The 24,244-nt window shown below is 53.7% G+C and overlaps 1 protein-coding gene across 2 annotated transcripts; it reads left to right on the forward strand.

Annotated features, from left to right (window-relative positions):
* The first annotated feature begins 4,084 nt into the window (after window positions 1-4,084).
* SLC13A5 (solute carrier family 13 member 5) lies at window positions 4,085-24,184 on the forward strand. Of its 2 annotated transcripts, none has more exons than XM_061604658.1 (12): window positions 4,085-4,158; window positions 9,403-9,531; window positions 10,066-10,202; window positions 10,830-11,050; window positions 13,563-13,731; window positions 14,043-14,165; window positions 14,723-14,935; window positions 15,959-16,080; window positions 16,393-16,511; window positions 19,522-19,683; window positions 21,354-21,491; window positions 23,302-24,184. In XM_061604658.1, the coding sequence occupies exons 2-12, from the start codon at window positions 9,433-9,435 to the stop codon at window positions 23,428-23,430; spliced, it is 1,632 nt and encodes a 543-aa protein (XP_061460642.1). In that variant the 5' UTR covers window positions 4,085-4,158; window positions 9,403-9,432; the 3' UTR covers window positions 23,431-24,184. The 2 variants fall into 2 exon arrangements, with proteins under 2 accessions (XP_061460642.1, XP_061460641.1); XM_061604657.1 differs by lacking the exon at window positions 4,085-4,158 and adding an exon at window positions 4,394-4,594.
* Window positions 24,185-24,244: the final 60 nt, after the last annotated feature.

The raw sequence follows: 24,244 nt of genomic DNA on the forward strand, positions 1-24,244 counted from the left end.
AAACTTCTCTCCCTCCACTTTCTCCACACCATGCTTAATGTTATACCCCTTTATCATGCACAGCACTCCCTTTTCTCTAAGCTAAAAAGCCCCAAATGCTGCAACCGTTTCTCACAGGGGAATTGCTCCAACCGCTTCATCATTCTGGTTGCCCTTTTCTGAACCTTTTCCAGCCCTACAATATCCTTGGAGAAGTCAGATGACCAGAACGGGACACAGCGGTTGCACCAGACATTTGTATAATGGCATTACCATACCAGCAGCTTTGTTTTCAATTCCTTTCCTAATGATCCCTAGCACGGAGCCTGCATTTTTCACAGCTGCCGCATGCTGGGCCGTGATGACCCCAAAGTCTCATTCCTGGTCAGTCACCACAGTTCAGGCCCCATTAGCGTGTATGTGAAGTTGGGGGTTTTGCCCCAATGTGTATGGGCCTTTATCTTTGCTTACACTGACCCACATTTGCTGTTTTGCTGCAAATGGTCTTACCACCTTGAACAATATGGTGCCAGGGGCAAAACTGACTGCCTTGCCTCTGACCACCCTTAAGTCCAAATCATGGATGAACAAGTTAAAAAGCACAGATTCTTGCTTGACTCCATTTCCCGCATGCCTTCATTGGGGGAAGTATCAATTTGCAAGATTAGGGAGTGACTCCGCAAAAGCACTCTGCACATGCCCCAGAGTACTTGCTTCTTTATTCACACCTTCTAGGGATGGCACCCATGTCACCCCCCACATCTCACAGAGGAGGCAGGCCATTGCAAACAGGTACAAAAACTGTAGAGTTAAAATCTACCTTAACACAAACACAGTGCTCCAAAGTTAAGGTCATAACTTAACTTTTATAAGACATAAAATACATAATTATAAAATGATATCAAACATTTAATATATATGTAAACAATCAATAAAAATCCCTATAAATATTTTAATATAATAATAAAAAATGCCCAACAAAGAAAAGTCAGTGCCCATACACAATGAAATACAAAATGTATGATATAATCAAGACAATATCAATGTGAAGGTAAAGGGCAACTAACAGTGCCCAATGCGCATAAATCAATGCCCATATGTAATAAAATGCAAAATGTATCACATAGCCATTGCAAACAGGTGCCAGGGATACCCCACCCAGGCACAGAGCTGCAGTGGGTCATCTGGACCAGATGCACAGAGTCTGCTTGGGGTGTCTGTCTCACTCTTCCAGCTGGAGAAACTGAGGCACTTGGCTGCCTGCCTGCCTGCCTGCCTGGCCTCCTCGGCCACACAGTATCTGGTGGCTGGATCTGGGCCCTGCCGCCTGGTAGCACTCCAAGAACTGGCTGCTGTGTGTGTCAGCCATTATCTCCCATTTTCAGTCCAGCACCCTTATACAATCGCTCCCTCCCCACCCAGAAATGCTGAGAACAAGCCAAAGAGACAACCTGCTTGGATACCTCCAAGCCTGCCCTTCAGCCCTCCACCCTCCCCACCCCACGCCCTCCCTGCCCTGCTCTCTGGCTGGGCCTGTCCTGACCTCTCCCTGGGAAACTCTCCTGAGCCCTCTGTGTGTGTGTGTGTGTGGTGTGTGTGTGTGTGTGTGCCAGCCAGGAGGGCTAGACCTGCACCTCCTTTGCAGGCCTTGCGCCAGGCTCCTTCCTGATTATCACCTGGGCCTGGCCTCTTGGCGGTGGAGTGGGAAGGAGTTCAGCTGGAGGTGAAGAGGAAGAGGACTCCTCTCACTCTGCCAGCCTCCCAGGGGAGATCAGGGCAGCGGATTAAGGGTGTTGATTGGCACAGTTACTCATCCGCGCCTCACCAGCAATGCAGGGAGGGCGGTTTTTCTGGTCACTGCTTGATATCTGTATCCTTGATGATAACTCCCACATGCAGGCCCCCAGGGAGCGCCACCGCTGGCCTGCAAGACTCACCACCAAGGTGCAAACACCCACACCCTGAGCTTCCCACAGGACTTGACTCTTGGGGGGGAGACATGAGATGCGCCCCTGAGGAGGGCCTCCTTCTGGTGTGCATGTCTGTCTCTCTCTGTGTTGTGGGGGTCACGTAGGGCTGACTGATGGTATTTCCTTTTCCCCAAATGATTAAACAGTTTTGTGTTCTGTGGGCGCAATGGGCTCTCTGTTATGTACTGTTAAGATCACAGGAATCCGCCGTATAATATTTTTGCTGCCTGAGGCAAAGGACAAGATGGTGCCCTCTCCCCTCCCTGTACAGACGCCGACTGGACCGGCAGCTTGCTCTCATGCCAGGACTGGCTGTGGTGCAGAATCCCCCAGGGCACTGGAGGCTGGGGGGCTAGTTCAGAGGTTCATGGCATGCACAACAGGCCTGCTGTGCAGCACGGCCTGGTCTCCAACAGAATGTCCTGCCTCTGTCACCTGTCTAATGGCATGGCTGGCCCTCCTGTTCTGACAGGCAGCACCTCTCCAGGGCCTCTGGTGGGGAAGGGGCCCTGTCTCCAGCCACCAGCTACCCCACCGTTTCCACTGCAGCTGCCAGCGGGGACCTTCTTGAGCAAAGCAGCAGCCTCTCTTCTCTGGCCCTTGGGTTGTCTGGGTCACTCTTGTCTGGGACTGACCGGGATTGGCTCCCCAGGGCCTCAGGCAGATGTAGACTTGCTCTGGAGGACCCCCATCTTCCCACAGAAATATGGGGAGCTGCTTTTGCGAAGACAGATTGTTGGTCCAGCTAGCTCAGTATGGCTGACACTGACCAGCAGCTGCTCTTCAGGGCTTCAGGCAGAAGTCTTTTCCCAGACCTCCATGGAAATGCACAGACTGTACCCGTGAGCTACGGCCCGCCTCATAGCGACACAGGAAGCTGCCGTATACCGAGTCAGTCAATGGGTCCATCCAGTGCAACATCATCTACACTGACTGGCAGCAGCTCTCCAGGATTTCAAGCAAGGGCCATTCTCAGCCCCAGGTGGAGATCTCAGGGCTTGAACAGGGGACCTTCTGCACACGAAGCTGTTCTACTACCAAGCTATGGCGCCTCCTCTAAAAATAAAGCAAGATTCTAGTCCTCATGGTTCTGAATAAAGGATTGAAACAGAAATATAGGAAGCGGCCAGAAGCTGAATCAGACCGCTGGTCCGCCTAGCTTAATACACTGACCGGCAGCGGCTCTCCAGGGTTTCAGGCAGGGATATTCTCCTGGAGTTGACCCTGAGGCCTTCTGCACGCAGATGCTCTGCCCATTCTGCTGGTGGGTTGTGCAATGCGCTTTCAGGCGGGAAGGGGCCAAGGCAGCCTGGGAAGGGCGCCTCCCGCCCGCCTGCCTCAGGCTCTGCAGGGAGCCAGCGAGGCCCGCATCCCCCAAAAGAGAGAGGGCAAGGGTCGCTGCTCCCCCCAGCCTCTCTTCCCTCGGACTGCCGTCGCCCAGCCCCGGGAGCCAGCCGGCCCTCCCGGCCCTCCGCCAAAGGGCCCCACTGCGCCCCCCAATGGCCCCTTGGAGACGGACGGGGTGCCCGTGGGGTGGATCGCGCCTCCCATGGGCGCACTGTCGGAGCTGCCTCCCATGCGCCCCCTTCGTCGATGCAGTAATAAAAGTCGCCCAGGGAAAAGTGGGCGCCCCCCGCGCACCTCTCAGCAACTGAAACTGAGAATGCTGCCGTTCAGGAGGGGGGGGGAGAAACGCTAGAGAATCAGGGCTCTCCCCCCATATTGTAAAGAGAGAGGGGGCTGAGAGACGCCCCCAGGATTTTGTGACACTAGCGACCAGGCGAGGAGGAGGAGCCCTCCGAAGAGAAGCGGTGCCAGGGCCCCTCCCGCCCGGTGCAAGTGAGGCCGCGGCCTCTATGAGCAGTGACCCGGATGGGGGGGGCGGTTCAAAGGCGGCTTTCTCTTCCCCCCCCCCTGCACTTTCCCGTCACTTTTCTTATCGGGAAGAGCCCGATCTTTTGGGAAGTGCGGGGTTGGTTGCGCAAGACCCCCATCCATGATCATTGAGCAACCTGAAGGGGCCGCAGTGTGATGGCATCCTACCCGAAAACTGCGCCGGCAGGTGATGCCCCCCCCCTTAGTCTCTCGGTCTTGCAGCTGCGACTCCCCCCTTGACTTCCCTCGGCTCTCAGGGCAGCCTCTCCAGCTCTGGGGGAAAGGCTCCCTGGAGCCAGCCGGGGAAATTCCACCTTGCCGGGCAGAGTGGCGAGTAAGTTTCCAGCTCCTGCTGTTTCCCTGGATTTGACGAGGAGCGAAAGCGGTTCCTCGGCCCGGGCGAGGGGGCAGGGACAGCTGGTGCCGCCGGGGCCGGGCTCTGTCCTCCCGGGCGACGTGGCCAGGACACTCTGCACGCGCCCAGAGACGCCCTGCGGCCGAGGCCAGAGGTGCAGCCTGTCCTGGACAGGGGCGGGCGGGAGCCGCAACGAGGGGCTGGCCCCGGGCGCGCGAGGCGGGCGCTGCTTAAAAGGCCGGTCGGGCGAGCGCGGCGCTGTCATTCTCGCTCGCTCGCCGTCCGCCCCGTCTCGGTTGCCATGGCTCCCCCGGTGCCGCCGCTCTTCCGCTCGCTGCTCCGCTGCAAAGCCCTCGCTACGCTGGCCGGCACCCCGCTCGCCCTCCTGCCGCTGCCGCTCCTCGTCCCCACCCAGGTGAGTCCTGCCCGGGAGCGGCCTCCCTTCCTGCGCGGGCCGGTTCAAGGGCCGTCGGGGGACCGGGGCCGAGGGTGCTCCCCCCTCCGAGCGGCTGCCAGGGGAAACTGCGACGGGGGCCGTCCACCACTGCCGCTCTTCTGCCGGCGGGGCAGGGAGCCCCAGGAAGGGGCCCGGGAGGCGGTGCGCCTCAGCTCTTCTCCAGGGCTGCCAGCCACGCGGAGCCTCTCCTTACAGGGGCAGTCTACCGCTCAGGAACAACAGCCTGCTCGGCAGGGAGGCCCAGCTAGTTCCTGCGGAGGCTCCGGGTGGCGCCTCTCCTGAGGCCGCCGAGTTGCAGGGGCCGCTGGGCCCAAGCAGCGGGGCCCGGAAGGGAGGGGAGGAAGCCCCCCTCCAAGCCCCGCCGGCGGGCTCCCCAGAAGGGCTGGGCCAGGAGGAGCCCCCTTTGGGCCCCCCGGCCGGCCTCCTGGCCCTGGGTTTCGGGCTTTGCTGGCCCAGCCAGCGCCCGGCTGGCCCCTCACAGGAGCCCACCCGGGGCCCGAAGGGAATCCCGTCAGCGAGCCGGACCTGAGCGCAGGAGGAGGAAGAGGAGGAGGCGGCCTCTGGGCCCCCTGGGCCCCGCCCACCCCGCTCCCCGGCATCGGCAGCAACGGCCATTCCTCTAGCGCAGGGGGAGCAGAGCTCAGTCCCGGTGCCTCCCCGGCCGCGGGGGTCGCTCCAATCCCTCTGCCTCTTTGGGGACAGTGACGACTGGGGGGGGGAGACCCCTCCGGGCTCCCTCCGCGAAGATACAGGGGACGGAGGGGAGGGGCTTCTGGGCGGGGGAGTGAAGAGGGGCTGCCTGCTAGCCTGGGGGGATCCTCCTCCTCCCCCTCCCAGAAAGTGAGAGAGAGAAAATACTTTGATGAAACTATTACTAGTCTGGAGAAGGTGCTGGAGACTTTCTGGGCCTTCCCCCAAACTGGCAGTCAACTCCCTGAAGCCAATTGGCCATTAATGATGGGCAAGAACAAGTCCTTCTCCATCCAAGCCCATCCTTCCGGTAGGGCTCCTGTTCACTGTCCCCAAATGGACACCACCCTAGATTGCTTTTAAAGGGATTCGGCCCAATTCATGGATAGGAGTCAAGTGGAACCTCTCTGTTCAGAGGCAGTCTACCGCTGTCTCTTTTGTAGGCACCTGGTGGCAGCAGCTGCTGCTCCTAGAGATGGAATGTGGTCCTGAGCAATCCTTGCGGTTACTTGTGGTGAAGGGCAGGCACTCTGCGTAAGCACCAGGGTGTTCTCTTCATCCTTGGACATATGCTCTGATTCAAGTGATGACTGGTGTAGTTCCAAACCAGTCCTGTGAGGATGCTTAGGCAGGCCTCTGATTCAAAGAGAACAGCAGACCAGGTCGGCGTATGGAAGGAGAGAGGGAGAAGGGGCCCTTGATTCGTGGTTTTTTTTGCAAAGGGAACGCTCTGCACCAGCCCTGAATGGTGCACCCTCAGCTGGGAGGAAGCTCATTAGTGTTGGCAGAAGAGTCAAACCAAGCAGAGGCCCACCTCCCAATGGGCATGTTGAGAGGGAGTTTGGGAGGGTGGATCTCGACCACATGGAGCACAAGGAGGTTGGTCAGGCAGCAGCAGCAGCTTCAAAGGCCTGTCCAGCATGCAGTCTGAGTTCTGCACAGGAATGTGGCCAGGCTCCCTTGCAAGCCGTATGACCACTGAAGCAAGCCCAGGATTCCTTTGGCACGCAACAGCAAATTCTGCCTGGATTTGCTCAGCCCCCAGCACTTTCTTGCTGTGGTGTCAGTTGTGAGATGTTTTGCCCCTTGAACCCACCTGCAATTTCTGCATAACCCCCTCACCCCACTCCCTGGTAGTGCTCTATAAATATTGACCATCCCATTAACAGATGCAGTTTTATTATCAACTGAGGGCAGGGGACTGATGATCTGTGTGACCTGCCATTTCCTATTTGTTTACTTATTTTTTTATTTTTACCAGCCAATGTGTCTCTTCTTCAGTTTCCCCAACTTCAACTTGTGTTAATTTCTAAGCCTAATTGTATTTTTGAACTTTAAATCAATTATTTACTTCGAGTGGGCATGGAGACATCGATTTGTGTTGGTGAAAGGTGCAAGGCTGTGGGTGCACAGGGTTCTTCTTTAAGCAGAACGAGTAAGCGGAAGGTCACACTGGGCTTGCATTCAGAGAAAGGAAAGCTTGTTTGCCCAAGTAAGATCCTGATATCAGGCCTGGGAGGTGTCAACAACCATAGTTGCTCACGAGGACAGGATCCCCTCACAAAAGGGTCCTAGTGACACGAGAAGGGCTTTCAACTGAACAATAGGAGGACTTCCTGAGTCTGCCTGGAAAGTTGGGGGATTCTCCTTGGTTAAAGGTGTCAGGAATGCTGTAGCAGAGGCTGTCCTTCATTGGCAGAGGGTTGGACTGGATGACCTCTGGGTGCTTTCCAACTCTATGATTGATGCTAGACGTTCTAAGCACTGGAGGCATCACAGCTGCCTGAGTGATTCAAAAGGTTTATGTGCATATGATGCATATAAGCTTCCTTGGTCTTCTCATCTGTTCTGTATATGCCTAGGGTTTGTTTTTGAAGGTGTGCAAGAATATTGCTATTATAATTAAGAAGCCAAGATGTCTTTATGTTGTTATACTTGCCTCCCCTGAGGAACATTTGCAGCCATTCGGGCCCCATTAACATTCTCCCATCCAACCTTCCCAAACGTAAGAACAATATTTTAAATAATGGAAGTGTTGGAAGGGGCCTATAAGGCCAACAAGTCCAATCCCCTGCTCAGTGCAGGAATCCAACTTAAAGCATCCCCGACGGGTGGCTGTCCAGCTGCCTTTTGAAGGCGTCTGGGGTTGGAGAGCCCACCATCTCCATTGGTCATTGGGTCCATTGTCGTACAGTTCCAACAGTGAGGATGTTTTTCCTGATGTTCAGCTGAAATCTGGCTTCCCGTCACTTGAGCCCATTATTCCGTATCTAGCACGCTGGGACGATTGAGAAGATCCCAAGGATGAAGGATGCTTCTAGAATTGGTGTGACCCAGAATGCCCCCAAGCACCTTCTTCACACAGTTTGTAGGACTCCCTGTTGCTATTTCTAGTGGTTTTACACACCGAAGTCACAGGAGAAACTGTTTGCTGAGTAAGAGGACTCTGAGAATGTTCTTTTTAAAAAGGAGCTCCTGATAGCCTGTTCTCTTTGGTTTTTTTTCATTGACAGAGCAATCAGATCACAATAAAACCTGGAATGACCAGAGTAGCAACCGAAAGGGCAACGGTTGAGCAGCCTGTAGCAACAAGGACAACAGACAGTTTTGCAGCACCTTTAGGACAGATTAAGACTCTTGTTATCATACAGTAAACAGCGCCCCTCCCCCCGCAAGCAGGCAGGTCAGGGTCAATGTTAAATTCCATTGCCTTTGGTCACCTGTTTCTTGGGGGGGAGCAGTAGTATTAGGTGGTGGATCCCTTTGTTACCCTAAGTAAGTTCTGACAAATAGTCATTTTGGGCACAGCATGAGGTCTTTGCACCCAAGACCCCCTGTTTACAGGCAGTTAATTGGCAGTGTCTTCCCACAGGAAAATTGACTTGACAAATTCTAGACGATTGCAGTCTCTCATTAGCAGTTTAATCTGGCTTGTTTGCACAACGTTAATCCAGAAAGTCTGGGTTGTGGGCACCATAATTGTGGCTTGGCGGAGACTCCTTCTGAGTGATGAATCCTCCTGCAGACACATGTGAACAGGGGAGGGGGGTAACACCCATGCCCTCATGCTGGGATCATGGAATGAGTCTTTCTCCCGCATCACCACCCCTGCTGATCTTTTCTGACTCTTGTATGTGGTGCAAATTCACTCTGCAATAACTTGCTCTGTCTGGCGCAGGTGTGCTAGCAAACGGCCCTTCCGTTGGGCAGAGTGAGGGGCCTCTGGCGGCAGGTTCTAGGGCCAGGAAGCAGCAGGCAGAACTGTGGGGGAGGCAGGGGCCCCTCCTCTGCCCCCTCTGAGCTACCCTCCTGCCCTTGGGTGTGGGGGAGAGTCATGAAGGGCCATTGTGGTGCAGTGGCAGAGCCCTGCTTGGCATTCAAAGGGTCCCAGTTCGGTCCCCGGCAGCCTCTCCAGGTAGGGCTGGGAAGGACTCCTGGCCAGAAGGATCAATGTCCTGCTCAGCAGACGGCGCCTTCCCTTGGTTCTGTATGCAGAATCCTGAGGACTGGGAGCTTGCTTTATTCCCAAGGAAAGAGCAGAGCTCAGTGGTAGTGCCCCTGCTTGGCATGCAGGTGGTCTCGGGGCCAGTCCCACCATCTCTAGGTAGGGCTGCCGGAAACTCTGGAGAGTCACTGCTGGTCAGTGTAGACAACATTGAGGTGGATGGCCCAATCCTTAGTAGAAGGCACCTGCCTCTGTACTGCCCGCCTGGTCAGCTGCTAGATGTGGAGGAGTGTGTGCACAATCTTGCTCTCTGTCTCGTGCAGTAAAATATCTTAGGGGGAAAATCTCAGTGCTTAATCCCACTATAGATCTGGGTAGGCAGTTAGAAAGGCCATTGATTTCCTATGGAAAGCCAAGCCTGTCCCCAGTGAATTAGGGCAGCTGAGGTGGGTGGCCAGTTCCTGGAGGGTGGAGCACCAGTTCGACCATTTCCAGTTGCTCCTGGGGCCATTGGGGCCAACCACGGAGTTTGACAAGAGGATCCCTGGATCTGTGCCCCGGATGGATCCAGAGTCCTGCAGGGGGCGTCTCCCTGGGCTGACCTTTCGTTTCCCCCCTCTGTTCCCTGCAGGAGGCCCGGTGTGGTTATGTGATCATTCTCATGGCTGTGTATTGGTGCACGGAGGTCATTCCTTTGGCTGTCACGGCTCTCTTGCCCGTCATCCTGTTCCCGATGTTTGGCATTCTGGAGTCCAAGAAGGTATGGAACAAGGGCAGCAGAAGAGAAATGCCCTTCTGCAATTTTTTTTAAAAAATTCTCTTCCTAGACTGACTGAAACCAGGGACCTCTTTAGGCTGGCCAAAGTCCACAATTGAGCCCAGGAAGCCAGAAGCTGGGAGGGAGCAAGGATAGGGGGAAAAATAAAAATATAGATATGCACTTTAGCCACTGGATTGGACTGAATGGAGAGAGGAGGCTGTGGACTGGATTGGGCCATCTTTCATTGCCGTAGAGAGAGGAACAGAGCCCAGAAGCAAGCTGTGGCCATCCTAGTAAGGCAAATGCATTCTATGCATGGCCAGAGGGCATTTCAGGTATTTCAGGCATTGCGAGTGCAGACCCTGATGGTGTTGGGGGTGCTGCAGCAGAGAGGGAGGGATCCAACAGGGGCTGGGAAAGCACAGCATCTGCTGTCTGGCTGCTCCAGCAAAGTGGCGGTGGTGGCCAGTCCCAGGCGCAGAGGAAAAGCTGGCGGGGGCTGAGTTGAATCTCCTGCACCCCCACCTCTCCCAGGTGTGCATGCAATACCTGAAAGACACAAACATGCTCTTCGTGGGGGGTCTGATTGTGGCCGTGGCCGTGGAGCACTGGAACCTACACAAGCGGATCGCCCTGAGAGTGCTGCTGATCGTCGGGGTGAAGCCTGCCCTGTAAGTAACTCTCCTCCTCTCCCCAAATTTGGCAGGGTTGGGCTGGGGGTGACCTTCTAAACACCAGAGATGTGGGGTGGGGTTTCAAGTCCACACTCGCTGGCCTGAAGACCCTTTTCTGTCTCATCCCGGGCGTGCAGGGTCAGGGCAGGAGGGACTTACGAACTGCACTCATCACATGCTCAGGGGGTCTCCATCCTCCAGCCCTGCTTCCAGTTTTAGGGGCTTGACATCTGGGTCAGGGCGTTTGGATCTTTAGAGGCCCACCTTCAGCCCTGCCATGGGGGCTGCCAGAATTGAGCACCCTCCTCCAGGTGAGGCCCAGTTTCAGCTGAGCTCTGCATGCCTTGCCGGAATGGGATATCCAGCACACAACCACTGCCCCCCCCATCCAGATTGCCCTTTTCTGACCCTGGGGTCTCACAGTTAAATCTGCGGGATTTTTACCAGCCGGTCTACCTTCACCTGTATGTGTTGTCATTTCTGGTCTAAAAGAGGTGTTATGAGAGCCAAAGCTTGCAAAGCCTCTACTTGGTCACTTGGAGGTGATCTTTGCTTGCCCCAGGTGACCAGCAGGTATGCTATCTCCTCCAAGCTGACTCAGAGCCTGCCTGTGTGCCCTTGCAGCCTGATGCTGGGTTTTATGGGGGTGACGGCCTTCCTCTCCATGTGGATCAGCAACACGGCCACCACCGCCATGATGGTGCCCATTGTCCAGGCCGTTCTAGACCAGATGAACAGCTCTGAGCCGGAACTGGCCATCACGGAGTCAGCGGCCACTGCTGTCCACACCAACCCCAGGAACGAACAGGAAGGGAAGGTGGCCACGGGCCTCTCGACAGTGCTGGGTAAGTGGACAATGCTGGCGGCAGACTGCTAGGGGAAGCTGCTGCTGCTGCTGTCCTAAAGGCAATTCTGAACCTTGTGTGGGATTCTCAGCATCAGAGTATTTATTTATTTTTACAAACATGTAAACTGCTTCATGGCCTAAGGCCATCAAAGCATTGTACAAAATAAAAATAAAATAAAATGCTAAAGATACAAATTCTAAAAGCAATGAAAATTATTTCTACAAACTCTAAAAACAGTTCAAACCCTTCCTACAGATGTACAGTTAATATTTCAGAAATGATTGGGTCACACCTTAGAGAAAGCCTTCTTAAACAAAAAACATCAGTTAGCATTTGACACTTACTGCCTGTCTAACTTTGGTTGGACAGAGGACTGGAGCTGCAACACTAAAAGCCTACTCTCTAATGCATCCTAAGCACACCTCCTCTGGAGTTGCCAGGCAGAGATATATGGGGCAAAGTGGTCCCTTAAGATGGATGGATGGATGGATGGATGGATGCTCATGGGGAAACTGCAGGCATATCTTGATTCTAGGGAAGAAAGGGCCACACTCACCAACCTTGGAGGAAGAGCTGAAGTGGTTGCCACTTAGAATCTCATGTTACCTGAAAGGCAAACAGGCTGCTATGCTCCTGGATGGTAAATGAAGGGTTGTCTTTGGCAGGCAGAGAGATGTGCACAACATTGGGTACAAACCACACAGAGAAAAATGGCACAGTGTGGGCAGGGGAGGGGACACTGGGTGTGGGGAGGGTAAAGGCCATGAGATACAAAAAGTACTGCCCTGTGGCATACGTTTTGCATTTCCAGGCCTTTCAGATCCAGGGGTTTGCCTTTGTTTCCTCTGTCTGCTGACGTAAGGATCTCCTCTTGTTGCCAACTGAGAGGGATCCTTCTATCAAATCAGACTCCACCATAAACCTGCTGATCTTTCAGATGCCACAAGAATCTTTGTTGATTTTCCTGCAACAGGTTCACACGGGCTCCTGCCTCTCTGGAATTTGAGCAAAGCCAACAAATAAATTTAATTAAAATCTGAAAAAAATGTGACCAAAGTCTCTCCATTTCTTAGGCAGAAATCCTGTGCAAGTTTGCTAGAGAGTAAGACCCATTTAGTTTGGTGAGGGTTACGTCTGAGGAGAAAATGGCCACAAGCTTAGATGGCTTTTCTATAGAGTCGGCAAATCAACAGCCATCAGTCATGACATGTAATGGACCCTCCACGTTGTGAGGCAGTCTACCTCTCAATACCAGATACTGAGAGCAGACAACAGGCGGTGATGACGACTTTCATGCCCTACTCCTGATAAGGGACTAACAACACATGATGTTAATTTCATGGCTTGTAGCACAAGGTTTTTCCAAAATGTAATCCTTGCCGCAGGAGGAGCTGACTTATCATCTTTATCATAATCATCTAGTACATTTATATCGCATCTTTCCTCCTCCAAGGAACTCAAGGTGGTGTACATGGTTCTTTTCCCCCTCCCCATTTTATTCTCACAACAACCCTGTGAGGTAGGTTAGGGTGAGGAGCAGTGCCTAGCCCAAGGTCATTCCTGGGGCTAGTGAGGATTTGAACCCTGGTCTCCCACATCCTAGTCCAACACCCAAACCACTATAGCACACTGCCAGGGGAGGCTTAGCCCTTCTTTCCCACCATGAGCCACAATCTCAGTTAGAACTCCCCCCTCCCACATGCTGCAATTAGTGATAGAAAAAAGCTCCTGTTTCTGCCAATGGGAGCCTTTATTCTGTCACTTATTGATCTCTCTTTCTCTGCATCTGGTTTTCATCAGGTTCACGGCTGGTGCGGGTGTCGGAAGTGGGGCAGGAGCAACTCCTGTTTTGTTCTTCTGTTTATGTTCCAGAAGGGAGACAGAGTCAGGGTCCTCCAGATGGAGAGGCTTGACTACCTTTACCTGGGATGCTCTGACTGACTTCCTTCTGTGGCTAGACTGTTAAGTCTTTCGGGAAGCTTACCTGCCCCTCCTCCTTCTGCCCTTTCCTCCTTCTCTTCTTTGACTGACCGAGAGACAGGACACATCCCTTTGTCTCTGCATTCTCCCTCCTGGGCCGTGAGAGCGACTCCCAAACCTGGGCATTGCGCCTCCAACTTAGTTAGTGAGAACTAGGTATGCCTTTCCTATCTACTATGTATTTCTATAAATAAAGTAGCTTTTCTTATTCTACTAAGTCTTAAGTCTCAGTGATCTCAATGCAGGGTAAAAGCCCGCCACTTAGGCAAATGCACAGCCTGGCACACGCAGGATCTCTGCTCATTTATACAAATTTGCAGAACAGAAGGAAGGCTGAAACTCTTCCTACTCGGCCAGTGTGGTCCCAATGGAAACCAGCCCCAAGGATTAACATTTGTCAAGGCCTCTGATATGCTGAGCGAGGTGGCTCTCCCCTGGACCAGCAATGCCGCTCTTAGGCTTTTGGGTTCCCTCTGGACTCTCCCCCGCCCCTTTGCACTAAAAGGCCAAGCCACTGTCTCTGTTTCAGTTGTGGGCAATGGGCACATCCCGGAGGACTCCAAGCAGCAAGAGAGGGAAGCCAAGAAGCGCGTCAACAAGGGGATGACCCTCTGCGTCTGCTACGCGGCAAGTATCGGCGGGACGGCAACTCTCACTGGGACGGGGCCAAACCTGGTCCTGAAAGGCCAGATGAACCAGTAAGTCCCCCCCTCCTTGCCAAGACACGGCAAAGTCCTGGCACTGCTGTGGCTTTTAAAACCAGCGCGTAGGAAGTTTTTCCTTGTGGTCTTTGGGGCTGATCCTCACATGGGCCCTGAAACTGAGGCTGTGTTCCTTTAATCCTCCTTGGTGGAAGGACAGGAGGGGTCCTCCCATGAATTTTGGCACCCTCAACAATCCAGGTGGGGATGGAGGCCTTGCCTCCCTGCTTCGGCTGACCTCCTGATGGCGTGGCCGGTCAGGAAACCAATGGGGCTCCCCCCTCCCCTTTTCCTCTCCCTCCTGCCAGGTTGTTCCCTGAGAACGGTGACATCTTGAATTTTGCCTCCTGGTTTGGCTTCGCTTTTCCCAACATGCTCCTGATGCTGATGCTGGCCTGGTTCTGGCTGCAGTTTTCCTTCATGGGATTCCAGTAAGAGCTGGGAGAGGGTATGACTGACATTTAAGCTGCGGCTGGAAACCCTCATTCAGATATTGCTGGACTCTGGCTGCCATCGCCCCGACCCTTGGCCTGGTAGGCTGCTGGGAGTTCAGAGCCTGCTGGCAACATCTGGAGGGCACCACATTGGCTACCCATGTTGGAGGGCACACAAACAAGGCAAAAGACTTTGCCAAAAAAGTCCCCCTGGGCCCATCAACAAAGTCCTTCCGGTTGGACTCCCCAGTGCAGGAGAGGACAAAGAAAGGCTGGCTGAGCAGCCCATGATGGCGCAAAGCTCACCTGACCAAAAGGAGCGGTGGCGCTTGGGAGCATTGAGAGCCCATCTGTGTGTTTGTTTCAAAGGGGGTGAAGTCTGCAGGCAGCAGTGGGGGGAGGTGGGCCCATTGTGTGTCCCAGCAGAAGTGCACTAGAGTTCAGATCCCCTCTTTTCCTCCCTGCTCAGTCCCCTGGCTTTAGTGCCAGAGGTCAGTCTGTCTCCTGCCCAGGGGCCTCTGCCCCCTGGCTCGACCATTCTCTTCTGCCTTCAGCTTCCGGAAGACCTGGGGGTGTGGGACACAAAGGACGGAGAAGGAGAAGGCTGCCCTCCATGTCCTGAAGGAGGAGCACCGCAAGCTGGGCCCGGTCTCCTTCGCCGAGGTCAACGTGCTGCTGGTCTTCACGCTGCTGATCCTCCTCTGGTTCACCAGAGACCCTGGCTTTGTCCCAGGATGGGCCACTCTCCTCTTCAACAAGGACAAGGAGTGAGTGTGTGTTGCTGCTGCTTTGCTGGCTGATTCAGCTGGTGGTGCTGGGGGCCCTCCCTCGATGGTGCAAGCCCTGTGACCCTCAGGCACACGGCTCAGCACCAGTGGTGTGCAATCCAGGCAGTGGGGAAAGGCGGCTGCCCGGAGGCCAGTGGAGATGGGGGGCTCCAATGTCAGTGGGTCCGTGGGACCTGCTCAGAGTTATCTGAACTTTCGAGGCGCTGTCCGAGGTGCTGAAAAGTTCGTGTTTGGACACTGGGTGGCAGAGCACGTGCTTTGCATGCAGAAGGCCCCAGGTTCAGTCCCGGCTGGCATCTCCAGGTAGGGCTGGGAGAGACCCCCCTAAGCCTGAAACCCTGGACAGCTGCTGCCAGTCAGTGCTGACACTCCAGACATAGATGGAGCTGGGAGTCCAGAGTCTGTGAGCTCAAATCCCCGCTCGTGTCTCCTGGGCATCAAGGGCCAGCTAAAGATCACCCCACAGTGAGTGGCTCAGGGGTTAGTGCCCTGCCACCTGGGCAGCCATGGGCAAGCTGCAGAGTCCCAAGGAGCCCAGTTGCCCCCCAGCTGGCAGTTGTGGACAAGGAAGGGGCTGACTTGTGCAGTTGTGGCAAGCTGAGCAGGCCCTAGCCAGCTTGGGAGGACTAGCATCGGAGGGAGGCAATAGTTAACCTCCTCTGAATACCGCTTACCATGAAATCCCTATTTGTAGGGTCGCCATAAGTCGGAATTGACTTGAAGGCAGTCCATTGCCATTTTCATGTTTCTATGCATGGAGGCAAGCTCTGGTTGCTTTGTGAAGGGTCCCCTGGCAGAGGCCTAAAGAGATATGCAGCCTTTGAAGTGTGTGGGGTCCTGATCTGTCTCGCAAGAGCTCTCTGCCTTCCTGACATCACCAGGGATCCTGGCCAGAGGGCCATGCTCTTCCACCAGCTGGCTTCTCCCTTTTTTGGCTGGGGGAGGGGACTGGGCTGGCGCCTGCTCCGCTCCCCGTTCCTCACCTTCCAAAACGTGTTCCAGGTATGTGACAGATGCCACCGTGGCCATCTTTGTGGCCTTGTTCCTGTTCATCCTTCCTGCCACTCGGCCCAGGTGCGGCTTCTGCAGTCAGAGCAGCTGTGATCTGGAAGAGGCTGAGGAAGGTAAAGGAAAGGGAGCAGCTGCCAGAGTGGCTCCTGCCTTTGCCGGCTGAGTGGCCGCCTCAGAAGCGGCATAGCAAGCAGGAGGCTCTGTCCGAGGGCAGGGTCCTGCCACCAGCTGTTGAGGCCAAATTCTGCCCTGAATAGACAGTTTCTTCATGAGGTGGCTTGGGAATAACATCTTGCGGCTCTCATAGTGGCATCCAGCCTAGTGGGCACCTCTTTCTCGAACAGCCACCTGCTGGTACTTGGCACGTGGAGCCAGCTGCATTGCCCCCCCCCCCCGGTCACATCTCCTCTTTGGCTTGTCTGCAGCTATGAAGGAGCCCTTTTTCCCAGCTCCGCTGCTCGACTGGAAGGTGGTCCAGAGGAAGATGCCCTGGAGCATCGTTCTGCTGCTCGGAGGAGGCTTTGCTTTGGCCAACGGAAGCGACGTAGGTCCTCTGCGCTGCCTGTCAGGGGTGGACATTTGGACTCGGTGGCAGGAGGAAGGCTGGCTGGGAGCGGGCATCAAATGCGTCCTGCAAAGTATGAACTTTGCCATCTAGTTTAGGAAAGGAGGGGCGCACCACACACGTGGCTCGCTCCAAGATGGCATCATTATTGAACGACGTTTTACTCAGAGAAAACCCATGTAAATTAATGAATCCCAGTTAGTCATGTTCATTATTTTCAAGTAAGTAAGTAACTGAGTGAGACTAGGATGGGATACAACTGTGCATGCAAAATCTTGAAAAATGACTCTTCAGGTTCTCCCATCTCATCCCATCGTTAGCTTCACCAAATTATTCTGTGGGCACAGAGTCCCGCCTGACATCTCAAGTGCAACTGTGGTGGTGGTGGCAGAAGGTAGAAGGGTCAGTGAGCCAGCCACGTGTTGCCATGTGACGTCTTCTCATGGAGCAGGATGTTGTCCTGCAGATTGCATGGCCTGACCCTGTTTCCAAATGGCTGCTGAGCCAGGGCAGCTGTGCATTCAGTGAAAAGGCTCAGCCTTCGGACATGGAAGAAAACAGCAAATGAGTAACTCTAGCCATGTGCAGAGTACACGTTCCCTTCCAACTAAGTGAGCCCCAGTCTATTTGAAATTCACTTCTGAAACTGTACGTCGTAGCAGGGTCTTGGATCTCTGAGGAAGTATGAATAATGGCCTCTCTAACTTTTGGATTAAAGATAATCTTCAGGAGTGGATTATTACCAGGCACCCTATGTGAGGCTTCCTTTGTCCTTGGTCCAGAAATGACAGTTAGTGCAGAATGCTGCAGTACAGTTGCTGACCAGAGTGAGACCCTGTCAGCATATAACACCTCTGCTCAGAGCTCTGCTCTGGCTGCAGATATGTTCCTGGGCCATATTCAAGGTGTTTCTGTAGGTATATACAGCCTTTAACAGCTTGCAACCAGGTGACTTGCAGGATTGAATGACCCTATATGTGCCCTCTCAACCACTTCAGTCTGTGGACCTGGCTCTGTTACAGGTGCCACACAGTACTTGTAAGAAATCAGTCTGTCAGTGTGGCAGCACCTACTCTTTGGAACTCCCTGCCTGTTGACAACAGGCAGGCTCCTTTGCTGTACTCTTTTTGGTGCCTGGTAAAACATTTTTTGCAAGCCTATCCAGACACGTAGATATTGACATGTTTTAATCTTTTTTAGTTTACTGTTAATTTTTATTATCTTTTCAATTACTTGTTTCATCTGTTTTATTGATAATTTTAATTTTCTTTAAACCACCTAGAGATTTTATTGCAATCGAGTGGTGTACAAATTTTGTTAAATAAATAAGTAAATAAAACCATTAGTAGCAGAGGCGTGTCCCACATTTTCTGGGAAATCTTTGAAAAGGAAAGAGAGAGGGAAAATCTCCATGCGGTGAAGGCACTTCAAGGTTCAAAAGGCTGGACTTAGTTCCTGAGCCATGTGGGGCTTCAAGGGGTCCTGGCTGAGCTGACCCCGAACCTGGCAGTCTCCCTGGAAACCCCAGATGCATGTCGGGGCTCGATGCTCTCCTGCAGTGAAGCCACATGCAGTGGCTCCACATGAACCACAGCATTGGTGGGGCTGGCTGTTCCCTGCAGCCAAGAATATGTTGGCAGGATGCAAATTGGAGCCCAGAGCTATCCTCCGAGAGATCCAGCTTTTCCAGAAGGTGACCATCACCATTCCATCCACGGCTCATGGAAACAATTAATTCAGTGCTCCCTGTGTGCTGTTTTCCTGCCTTTGGGGGGATGTGCCCTCGGCACTGCCACTTGGCACCAAACTCAAACCTGCCAGCAGCGTCCATTTGCATTCTGGTTGCACCAGGACAAGGGAGAACTTGACCTAATTCTAACTTGTTAGGGAGCTGGCCTCTGATAGTTAATTGGGCTCTGTGGTTATTCCATCTGACAAAGCTTCAAACTGCAAGTTTAATGCAAAACTACCAGCCCTTCAATGGGGACAGTCAGTAACCCCCCTAGAACAGGCCTCCCTTGTCCTCCCCAAAGGAACCTGGCCCAGCAAAGTCAGACAAAGAGGGCGCTGTGTTCTCTCCGGCCCACCGGCCACATCAGTGCCTTGAGGGAGGCTCTTCGGCCCCACTGCTGCGCCACAGTGCAAGGCGTTGCCCTCCTCAGCTTGCGCCTGTTCAAATCCTGGCTGAACGGGAGGTGGAAGAGCCCAAAGGCGGCCGTGGCTCTGCAGCCGGCTCCTGGTGGATGGCCAGTTGGACCCCAAGTCTAGGGTAGGGAGGGCCCAATTCACCAGGAAGCTCCCCAGTGCACGTCCCTTTGAAATGAGGAGTGGGAGAGGAGCACTGTGTGCCCCCTCCCTGGGGCTGCACCCTCTGGGGCATCGCTGGCTCGGCCTTTTATGGGTTTTTCCAAGTCCCCAAACGCGCCCTTGGCCCCAAAAGGTCAGGGACCCCTGACTGCTAAATGACTACAATAGACTGTCAAAGGCCTTAGGTCTGTTTATTTGTCTTTTTTAAAAAGTAGCCTGTGATAGCCTCAGAGGGAAGCAGGCTCTGGCAATTCACCCTTCGGAGCAGCCTTGCTGGATCAGCCAATTCAAGCGTCATTCGCTTGGCTCTCTCTTCGTGCTTCTGGAGAGCCCACAAGCTGGTCATGAAGGAAGGCAGCAGCCCATTCTTGGCTGTTTGCCCCGCAGTACCTGGTGCTCAGACATCCTGTCTCTGAACATGGAGGTTCTACTTAGCCATGCTGGCCGAGAGCTGTTGTTGGGACCCTCCTGCACTGCCCAGGAGTGAACCATCTGGTGGCAAGTTTTGAGGGCTCCTCTTTCTCCCTCCCAGGTTGCTGTTTTTCCTTGCCTGTGAAGGGAAAAGTGTGTGTGTGTGTGTGTGTGAGGGGGAGAGAGAGAGAGAGAGATGCTTCAGTCTTAGGAGATGCTTCGCTTTTGAACCAAGAGATTTTCTCTTTCTCCCTCTCCACACCCTCTCCAGGCTTCAGGACTGTCCAAGTGGCTGGGGGACCAGATGACCCCCTTGCACAGCATCCCCCCCTGGGCCATCGCCATTATCCTTTCTCTGGTCATCGCCGTCTTCACCGAATGCACCAGCAACGTGGCCACAGCGACTCTCTTCCTGCCCGTCTTTGCATCCTTGGTAACATTTTTCTTTTTCCTTATTTCTTTGTTTATCTTTGTGGCTCTGTTCTGCCGTCCATTCCCCTCAAAGCAGCTCAGAATAAGATGAGGGAAACCCCGAGGGCATGGATGACGCAGGCCCTCCTCACGCGTATGGCCAGCCAGTGCTCCTCAGAGGGCCAGGTTTGGACCACCTTGATAAGATCTAAGGACCAGAACTGGCAAGTGAAAGTTGTTGTTCTTTCCAGTGTAAATGTTGCTTTGCAAAGGAAAACATGTTGGGTCTCTGCCCCACCGAGTGTACAGTCAATCACTCAATACCAGGAATTTCAACAGAGGAGGGGGAAGTGTATGGAGGCAGGAGGGAATGAAGAAGGCAACCTTTCCCCACAGCTCTGCCTGCGTAGGCTTAGCTTCAGTAGGGAATGAGGCTGGGGAGGGCAGGGCAGAAGGTTGTTTTGACAAAGGCTTCAGGGAAAAGGAGAGCTTTGCAGAGTTCTGAAGGGAGCCAGAGGTGGCATCAAGGAGGTGGCTCCAGGCACGCTGGGCTGCAAAGGGCAGAGTCATTTGAGGGACCCTTTTGCACCTCTTGGACTCCTGTAATGGCAACCGCCCTCCTGCAGTCACTGGCCTTGAACATGTCTTGCCAATGGCTACTAGCCATGATGGCTGTGTTCTTACTCCACTATTGGAAGCAGCATGGCTCTGAATGCCACTTGCTCTGAACTCTCTGAACATGTCAATCCAGTGGGTGGCAACTGCGAAAAAGGCATGCTCCTTGCTAAGGGTCATTAGGAAAATAAAACTGCCAATATAACTATGCCATTGTATAAATCTATGTTGTGACCACATCTGGAATATTGTGTAGAGTCCTAGTTGCCTCTCCTTGAAAAGGGTATTGTAGAGCTGGAAAAGGTTCAGAAAAGGGCACCCAGAATGATCAAGGGGAATGCAGGATCTTCCCTACAAGGAAAGGATGCAGCATTTGGGGCTTTTTAGTTTAGAGAAAAGGCAAGTCAGAGGTGGCATGACAGAAGTGTATAAAATTATGCATGGCATGGAGATAGAGAAAAGTTTGTTTTCCTTCTCTCGTAACACTAGAACTTGTGGACAGCCAATGAAGCTGAATGTGGAAGATTCAGGACAGGCAAAAGGAAGGACCTCTTTAGTAGCACATAGTTAAACTACAGAACTGGCTTCCACCAAAGGCGGTGATGGCCACCAGCGTGGACGGCTTTAAAAGATGAGACAGATCCATGGAGAACAAGGCTATTAATTGCTACTAGGCCTGATGACTATGCTCTCCCCCCACAGTCAGAGGCAACATATTCCTGAATCATTCCTGTCACACTTAGGTCCTGCCTGTGGGCTTCCCAGGGGCTTCTGGTTGGCCACTGTGAGAACAGGATGCTGGACTAGGTGGGTCTGCTTTGGCCTCATCCAGCAGGCTCTTCTGGTGTCCTTAGGACCTGCACCAGGCATTTGGGGTGCTATGGCACCCTTCAGGCTCCTCCGTCACCCATGAGGCCCTTGCTGGCCTCCCCAAACAGGGCCAACCCCTTGGCCCACTCCCTCCACCACTCCCAGGTGGCAGTGCAGTTCTCCCGTGGGTTTGGCTGCCTGTGCAGGGGGTGGGCAGACTGCCCCACGGGGCCCCTCCAGTCAGGGTCTCTTGTCTTCTCTCTCCAGTCACAGTCCATTGAGGTCAATCCACTCTACATCATGGTCCCTTGCACGCTCAGTGCTTCGTTTGCCTTCATGCTTCCCGTCGCCACCCCTCCAAACGCCATCGTCTTCTCCTACGGACACCTTCGCGTCTCTGACATGGTAAGATGGCAGCCGTGCTGTTGCCGAGGCCTTGCCTGGTCCTTGGCGGCTACTGAGAGGCTGCTCTCTGCTGGCGCTGCAAAGGCAGCCCTCCCCAATGTGGGGCCCTCCAAGTGTGTGGGGCGACAACTCCCATCAGCCAGCGCAGTTGTGCTGAAGGAGGCAATATGGCCGTCCTGGCTGGGGCTGATGGGAATTGTCATCCAAAATCTCTGGAGGACCCCAGATTGGGGACGGCTGCCTCAAGGGGTCATTAAGATCTGACCCCCAACCTTGCCCTGCCCCAGGCAACCAATAGACTTCTGCAGATGGCAGTGCTTGTAAAGCCAGGGAGGAAACTTCCTCTGGTGCAGTGCAGACCCTGGGAGGTGTGCCTTGCGCAAAGTAGACCCTTTCAGCAGGAATATTAGTGTTTCCACCTCATTTTGGAATGTGAAGTTAGACCCTGGGTTTAGATGTAGGGGTGCCAGTTTGGAGCCAATCCAGAGGTAGTGCAGAACTGCTAGAAGATACATAAAGATAGACTTGGCATCAAAAAGCTCTGTGTTGCATGAAGTCACATTTGAGGAATTGCCCTTGAGCTCTGCTTTCTTTGCTAGTCCACTTGGGGGACTCTCCACAAAGACAGGGTTTTAAGTGACACTTTCAAAACAGTTTCCAGAGGGGCAGTAGCTACTTAGTCCTGTTAGTCCCTTGTAGCAAAACCAACGGCATCTCGTGGTCAATTGATGATAGCAACAGCAGTTGTGGATTTCATCCTATGCAGGAAGAGTTATCATGAGCATGAGGTGGGAATGTGTGTGTGCTACATCTATAAAATCTAAGATGTGTGTGCCTGACTGTAAACACTGAGGTCAGAAGGAAAGGAAATGCAGGAAGTGCCAGTGACAATCATTATATTATTAACAGTAGCCATTCACACACACGAAAGTTGTTGATAAAGCCAAATCCAAGACTGGTTTCCAGAGGACCTGTTTATTGAACATTCATCCTGATTTGTTTGTGGAGAGGTTAAATGATGCTGCATCAAAGCAAGTGTTGTCCCCACACTTACCAGTGCATTTTCCCATCACTTTGCTTCCTAAAAAAAGTTTGTTTTTTAAAAAAGAAGGGGTTTGTTGCACAACAGTGCCAAAACCATTTTAATTGTGCAGCCTGGATTTGCTTGTATGTGACTAAATCCCACCTGCAAAATAGTGACAGTCTGGAAGTGCCCCAAAGTAGGACATATCCCCCTGCCAAGTCCCAACTATCCTCTTGCAAAGCAGCAAACACTTCTAATTTACTGAGATTAGTAAAAGGAACCCTCCCCCCCCCAGCCTAGGGAGAGGACAGGCTGTTTGCTAGCAGGGAAGGGAGCTGCTGGTGGGGGGGAAGGCCCAGTGGACAAGTGGAGGCCCAAATGGGAGAAGTGGGGCTCATTGTCTCCTGCTGATTTGAAGGAATCTGGCTGCATCCGTGGCTCAGCTAGAATCAGAGTAGATGGGACTGGCTGACCTGGAGGCATGACGGACGCTCAGCAGGCTTGACTCTGATTCCGCAACTGATTGCACTGAAAGGCGCCTCTTTCCAAATTGCTCAATGTGCTCTTCAAAACTTCCTAGAACGCATAACAGGCAGAGCAAAGAGAGTTTGCACATTGTGTTCCCAGACGAGGTGCTCACTCTGGGAAGGGGGCAGTTCTCTTGCGATTGGGACGGACGGGCTGTGGCTCTGACAACCTCCTCCCTCCCCTCCCTGCGAGGTTTGCTGGCTGCCCTTGACCCACAACACTCCTGGACTTCCCCTTTCCCTTGCCTCTCCCTTCCAGGCGAAGACTGGCATCGTGATGAACATCATCGGCGTTTTTTGCGTAACCCTGGCCATCAACAGCTGGGGGCGGGCCATGTTCCACCTGGACACATTTCCGTCGTGGGCAAACACCACAGCTGGGAAGTGAGGAGAGAGGCCAGAGAGGCGTGGCTGCAGGGGCCTTCCCCGCCTGGTCGGCCGCCGTCCCCCAAGCCTGTCCTCCAGCCTTAGCAAGCCCATCGGCGCCCACTCTTCTTTCGGGTTGAGACTGTTTCAGCCTCACCTGGCCTGTCCCTGCGGCTTTCTGAAGGGTCTCTGAGGGAACCATTTGGGGGCATCTTCTCCTGGGAGCAGCATGAGGCCAATGGTGTTTCCAAGCAAACTAGGGACAGAATACGGGTTTGGTGTTGTTTAAAAAAAGGCCTTACAGTGGGACAAGAAAGAACCTGCTGCTGCCTTTGCATAAGGGAGGGAAAGGACTCGCAGTCTTAAGGGGCAGCCAAGCCGGCCTGGAGCTGAGCAACGGCCTCCCCACCTGCCTGCCACAGGCCTGCCATGTAGCCATTGCACAGGCAGCTCCTGCCTGACGGAGACACGGGGCACAAATCCTTGGCCAAGGAGCTTGTTGGAGGACGTTGGCCACACCACAGCCTGCTTGGCAGGATGCCACGCTGCTTCCCATGCAAACCGAGGCCCAGCGTGGCCTGGAGGGGAAGCTGTGTGGCGCTGAAAGCAGCGGGCCACGCTGGGCAGCTCCTCTCCCCCCCGGAAGCAGCGGTTGAGGGGGGGCAGAGGGGAATATGGGCGGAGGGAGGAGTTGCAGGACAGCCGGAATCTAAACACAGGTAGCCTAATATATTTGACATTGTTATTTAATTGCCTTAAATATTAATAAAATACCATTTGCATTTTGTAAATTTACAAACGGCGCGTGTTAATTTGTCCCAGTGCCTTTGAACGTG

Source organism: Rhineura floridana, chromosome 21, assembly GCF_030035675.1.
Source record: "Rhineura floridana isolate rRhiFlo1 chromosome 21, rRhiFlo1.hap2, whole genome shotgun sequence".
Lineage (NCBI taxonomy): Eukaryota > Metazoa > Chordata > Lepidosauria > Squamata > Rhineuridae > Rhineura > Rhineura floridana.

Coding starts and splice junctions, on each gene's coding strand:
- SLC13A5 (XM_061604657.1), top strand. CDS start 4,481: ATGGCTCCCCCGGTGCCGCCGCTCTTCCGCTCGCTGCTCCGCTGCAAA. Junction 14,166..14,722: donor TTTTCCTTCATGGGATTCCA/GTAAGAGCTGGG, acceptor TTCTGCCTTCAG/CTTCCGGAAGACCTGGGGGT. Junction 14,936..15,958: donor CTCTTCAACAAGGACAAGGA/GTGAGTGTGTGT, acceptor AACGTGTTCCAG/GTATGTGACAGATGCCACCG.